This window comes from Neophocaena asiaeorientalis, unplaced genomic scaffold (assembly GCF_003031525.2).
Source record: "Neophocaena asiaeorientalis asiaeorientalis breed wild unplaced genomic scaffold, Neophocaena_asiaeorientalis_V1.1 scaffold62, whole genome shotgun sequence".
NCBI classification, from domain to species: Eukaryota; Metazoa; Chordata; class Mammalia; order Artiodactyla; family Phocoenidae; genus Neophocaena; species Neophocaena asiaeorientalis.
Window position 1 is genome coordinate 308,646 of NW_020175191.1, and position 6,000 is coordinate 314,645.

A 6,000-nucleotide genomic window follows, 5' to 3' on the forward strand; every position below is an offset into this window, starting at 1 on the left:
ACATTCTTTCCTTCAAATTCAGCATTCCACCCCTTCAATGCCAACATTCCATCTCTTCAAACCCAAATATTTTCACCCATATCCTTTCAATTTACACATTCCACCCAGCACATGCAACTTGGAAAGGGCAGTTGGGTCCAGGCCTATTTCTTTGGCAAGCTCTGAGTCGTTGAGAGAAATTCTAGATACACCTGGATGGTTCTTGACACTAAGAAACATTGGCTAAGTCCTGGAAACTAGGGTTTTCAGAGTACCTTCCCACATTGGAAGCCCTCACTGGGTTCAGCTGCCATCCACAGCGTCCGCAGTTGTCCATACTAAGAGTCGCCTAACATCTACTTCCCCCACATTTGGGAGGCCAGGATATGGAACACTGAGAATTAGAAAGTTCCTTCCTTAGTGTGCTGAGCCCTGACCATAGGCTTTTTGGGGAAGGAGGTCCTCGAGAAGAACAAGAAGGAGTTTCTCTTTGTCTCTCTTTGGTTGTCCAGCCTAACTTCTCCTCCCTCCCTACTATTCCTAACACTTTTTGCCAAGGCTCCAGGGTTGACCCCACTGCCCTTCCTTTCAGTGTGTTGGTGAGGCACAAGCATTCCACATTCCAGCTGGGGCACCCTAAGCCATGACTCATCTTTAGCAATCAGCCTTTCAGAATCTGAATTCCCTGGGAATTGCAGGGTGACTGAGATGGGGTGGTACTGGTAAAATCCGTGGCTAGAGAAATATAGGCACTGCTTCGTTCATTCACTCTCTCCTGTTCCAAGTGGAATGGAAGGAGAAAAGGGACCCACAGATTGCATCAACCTAGCCCCAGGGATAGGACAAAAACTGACATTCTTCTCTGCTGTCCTGTAGTAACCTAGTATAAATTCGGCCCTAGCTCTGAAGAGGGGTGCTTATCAGAGCTGAGAAACTGATAGGCAGAGCCCTTAGGCCTCAGTAACTAAGAAATGGGCTGTGAGGACGGATGTAGGGTGTGTGTGGAAAGACTGGGGGAATGGCCTCCTCTGTGCTGCGGGCCTCCTGACCCTGGTGGCTTTGCCCCACTCCTTGGGGTCTTCCTCCTGAGGGCTGATAGAGACCTCATTGCTACTCTTTGGATCTAAGGGGACAAATTTTGACTTCTGAAGCCTGGGGTGAGAACGTGAGGACAGAGTTCTCACTCTGTAAGTTCTGACCTCAGAAAAGGGTCAGGGGTCAGGAATGAGAAGGGAGGTGGCACTGGGCTGGGACTCACAGTGGTTTTCTCCAGGCAGTGCAGCAGGTGGTGGTGCTGGCTCTCGATGAGCGAGGTGGTCTTGCCCATGTGCTCCTCTTCCGGGGTGCCCTAGGAGGAGAAGAGGAGAGGCTGAGTGTAAAGCTGCTGGCCCTCCTTCTCTCCATCTCCTTCATCTCTCCACAGAAGGGAGGCGGGGACTGGAAAAATCTGGATGAACCAAATTTTAGGGTCACCCTAGACCATGCTAGCCTTTGGCTGGGAGCCCTTGAGCTAAAGGGGGTTTAGGGGTGATGATGAGAACCCTATGGAAGACCTATGTGGAGGGTGGCTGCTACCTGGGGAAACTTTGGGGCTTTGGGGTGGGAGTGCTGATGCCCCCAGGAAGAAAAAGCAAGCCCGTCCTCCCCTCCGTCTCCCCAACCCACGTCCCCCAGGCACCTACCATCAGCTCCAGTGCCTCGTTGAGGAGTCCGTTGCGCTTGCTGTGCAGGTAGGCATTGGAGCTCCCTGTTTTGGCCACACGGATCCTGGCAAGGCGGGCCTTCTGTGATTGGCAGAGAGAATAAAAGAGTGAGTGAGACTGAGAGACAAAAAGACAGTGAGCCTGGCCAAGCCAGCGACAGTGGGCTGTCCCAGCAAGGTTGGGTTCCCAGGTGATGAAGGGGAGGAAGCTGCTTCTTCCCCGCCGCAGAGACTTCTGTTTATAGACCTGGGACTGGGTCAGAAAGGCTGTGACCCCCCTGTACAGAGTGAGCATGGTCATGGTCAGAGTGCCTAGGGGTTTCCACTTGTCTCTCCAGCCTGGGTGTGATCCTGACCAGGGAAATATCACTCATCAAATTCCTCCCTCCTTCCTCAAATTTCATGACCTTTATCCATTCAGTATTGCATTGGGGTATTTCTCATCTCAGACTGCAAGTTCTTTAAAGGAGCCCATGTTATAGCTCTCCTGATTCTCTCCTAGGGTCCAGTGCAATTCCCTGCATACAGCAGGTGCCCAAATACCAGTTAATTATAAGAAAAGCAAGGAGTGTGTATAGGTGCCCCTCAACTCCTTCCCCTCTTTCTATTTTTTCCTTAGCATTCATTACTGAGGTAGTATATGTTTTACATATTTATCTCGCTATTGTCTCTCTTTCCCCACAGGAATGTAAACTCCTTGAGGGCAGCGGTTTTTGTTTTGTTCACTGATATATCCCCAGTGCTTGATAACTTGTAAATCAATAGAAGTATTTACAATTGCATGTCTGTCTTTGGGATGTGCCTATACATGTATATTTTGCCGTGCATGTCTGTGGGAACGAGTGTAGGTGCACGTGCGTGCGACAAGGGGCCCAATGTGGGTGTGAGAGAGGAGAGGATGGAACACATTTCCATACACCACCCTGGCTTTAGCTGCGGCGACTGAGAATCTCCCAGCTCCATCCTTGGAAGCCTTCGGCAGTATCCTGTGCAAGGGTCGCGTGGTACCTCAACCGCGCAAACTCATCTGTCTTGCTTGCAGAGGCAGTGGGAGAGGCCGGACACACTGCACAGGCTGACTTCTCTTCTCCTTCCTAATAACCATGATCAGTGTCACTATGACAGCAGCACAGCCACAGTGTGAGGCCTAAGAGGAAAGAGGCTCTGGGAGGGAGGGAGAAGGGACGGGTAGAGGGCTTCCTGCTGGTTTAAAAAAAATGCAGCTTCACGTTTGGGCTCTTGTGGATCTAGACCCAGCTGCAGGAAGAAGAGCCCACAAGGCCTCACAAACCTATTCTGGGGCAGAGGGGTCCTTCCTTCTGCCTCTGGGAAAATACACATTTAACTTCAGCATGGACTCTGAACAGAGGGGTCCTTGGAAAATTGTGGCAATTTTCACTTCTTGTGACCTTCTCCCCAGCATGGGGAGGTGTCCCCTCCAAGTGTCCTACTGGGCTGGCTCATCTGCTAAAAGGAGGCCAGGGACTTGGATTTAGGCTGTCAACAGAAGCACGAAGAACACACGATAGCTGTTGTTCCCTGGGGAGTCCCCCTGTGACCACTGTGTCCTTGCAGGAACAATTCAGTGACTTCCCCTGGTTTCTAAATATGGCGAAGAGGTCAGCACTTGAGCCTAGAAGATCTGCCTGTAAAACTGAGGAAGAACTCTCCTCTAGACAGAGAATAAAAAGAGGAAGCAGGGAGAGAAAGGATGGTAAGTAAGCCCTACCATTCCTCTTCTCTCTGAGCAAAGAACATGCATTCCAGGTGCAGGACAGTTCTCGTTCCTGGGGATCCCGCTCCAGCCCTCCCCTCAGCTCAATGTCTACATTCAAGCAAGTTCTTCATCATTTGAGGATGTGGCTACTATTGCTTTGGGGGAGCACTGGGTGTTGAGAGCTGCGTATGGAAATCCAGTTGTGTCAAGCTCATTTTAGCCTTATATAATGTGATTGCACCACTTACAGCCAGACCATTCTTGTATCTGGGGTCTGTCTTCATTACTTTCTAGAGATGAAAGATTCTCCTGCTCTCCTTTGTGGCACTCCTTTTAATCTTATCTTACCCTGGGCGCTATTAAAGCAACAGATTGTCATAACAAATGCACTATATCGTTTAATCATTTCCCACACAGGATAAAGAGGTTTGCAATATATTTATAGAACCATACCCAGCATATGTAATTTGGTGAGGACTTTTGGCTTGACTTTGAGCCCCTGAGGGCCAGAGCCCGTGACTTATGCATATTTTTATCTTCAGCACCTAGCACAGAGCTTCGCACTGAGTATTTGCTCAAGCAAGGCTTGTGATGGCCCAGAAAGGAAGATGATCCTACACAGTCGGTCAGAAATCCATGTGAATAAAGCTGTTGTGATGGGCTCAGTCCTTGTGTGTACTGGTCAGCCTCCTTCTCTTCCATGGACATGAGCACAGTGTAAGAGTTCGGAGAATGTAGGGATCATCTAGGCTATTTTACAGACGAGGAAATGGAGGATGTGAGAGGAAGTGACTTGTCCAGGGCAAGGTTTCAGCTCAGGTCTTCCAACCTCCCAACGCTGCTTCCATGACACCCCCTCCTCCTTCCCTGAATTTCAACTCCACTCAGACAAGTTTTCAACTTGATGAGCAAAGCCCGGAAAGTCGCATTTTCAACAGCTGTAGACATTCCAGGGCTGGAGGAGAGGTTTGGATGGAGGATTCTGCCGCCCTGGGCACAGTTCCAAGTTCAGGCTAATAAGCTCAAGAACTCTGTCAGCCCCGAGAAGGGTTTCACGATGAAGCACTTCCTAGCTATCTGGCTGGCAGGTGCCCTTGGACCATGAGTATTGACATCTCTGCCCTGGGAGAGGCAGAAGAAGGAAAAAGAGAGAGAAATGGAAAAGCCAAAAGAGAACATGGGCAACTGCACTCTTAGGCATTTAACCCAGAGAAATGAAAACTTACGTTCACACAAAAACCTGCACATGGCTGTTAACAGCAACTTTATTTATAATAACCCGATGTCCCTCAACAGGCAAACTGTTAACCATAACTGGGATGCATCCATACCAGGGAATACTGCTCAGCAAGGAAAAGGAATGGACTATTGACACACATGACTTAGATGAATCTCCAGGAATTACATGAAATGAAAAAAGCCAATCTCCAAAGGTTGCCTACTGCCCCTCTCTGTCCACTGCTAGACCTCCTTACTTGATCTCCAGTTCACTTGGCTTAGAAAACCCAGTCTCTGCAGCAAAGAGTCGTGGAATTATTTCAGTAATAACCCCAAGCCAATCAGTTACGATGGGAAAGGATGACAACTTTTGGAGCCTTTCCTCTCCACCTGAGGCACATGGGCTGGAGCTTACCTTCACAGCTCCTGAGTATGTGATCTGGGCTGAGAACTGTCATCAGCACCCCTAACCCCCTTCCTGTCCCATCTCTCCATTCCCCACTAAGTTCCCCAACCTGCCTTCCTTGCCTCGCTGTGACACACCCAGTGCAGGAAGCAGGCAGTATTCTTGTGTTCTTTTTCTTTTCCTCTCGCAGGAAGCCTAAGGTGAAAAGAGGCAGAACTGAGCCTACTGTGAAGAGAGACAGTATCAAGAGGAGGTGAAAACACTGCAAATATTTACTCTGATTTCAAGGAAGAGCAAAGAGGGAGAGGGAGAAGGGTGGGAAAGGAGGAAGAAGGGAGGGAGTCTCATCCTCAGGGGCTAGAGGGAGGAAGAAGCCTAAGCTGATTCCTTCTGGATCTTAATCACACAGGATGAGCTTTGTAAAGTTCTGCAGAGAAATGGTCCCTGTCATATTCTTTGCAGGGGCAAAACGACAGCAGATGCGATGCTCTAAGAAGTAGGTAAGGGTGTGAGCCCGGAGGGGAAGGGAGCACAGGAGTGGCTGAAGCACAGTTTGAGTGGGGCTGTTGTGGGCTAGTGTGAGAGCTGAGGATACCTTGGATCCCCACTGCTCTACAAAAACCCTGTGTCATGTCATGGCTATTGTAAATAGAGCTGCAATGAACATTGTGGTGGTTTTCTCTGGGTATATGCCCAGTAGTGGGATTGCTGGGTCATATGGTAGTTCTACTTTTAGTTTTTTAAGGAACCTCAGTACTGTTCTCCATAGTGGCTGTATCAATTTACATTCCCACCACCCAAAACCAAAACAAACCCTGTGTCAGCCTTTGCCCAGTGCTGGGGGGTTGGGGGAGGGGGATGTTGAGGTTGCTATAGGACCCTTGACCCTTCAGGGCTTTAGGCTCCTTGATTTGGAAAGACGATCCCAGTCTCTTTCTGCCCTTTTCTTTAGGACAGCATAATGAATATATATATTGT

At 49.2% G+C, this 6,000-nt stretch overlaps 1 protein-coding gene across 2 annotated transcripts in view; it reads right to left on the reverse strand.

Moving 5' to 3' along the window:
- KCND3 (potassium voltage-gated channel subfamily D member 3) overlaps window positions 1-6,000 on the reverse strand; it is a 213,554-nt gene that overhangs the window by 2,671 nt on the left and 204,883 nt on the right. For both annotated transcript variants that reach the window (XM_024764891.1, XM_024764889.1), the window contains exons 3-4: window positions 1,662-1,763; window positions 1,238-1,327 (exon numbers count right to left, since the gene is read on the reverse strand). In XM_024764891.1, coding sequence (XP_024620659.1) covers window positions 1,238-1,327; window positions 1,662-1,763 — 192 coding nt within the window. The remainder of the gene's footprint in view (window positions 1-1,237; window positions 1,328-1,661; window positions 1,764-6,000) is intronic.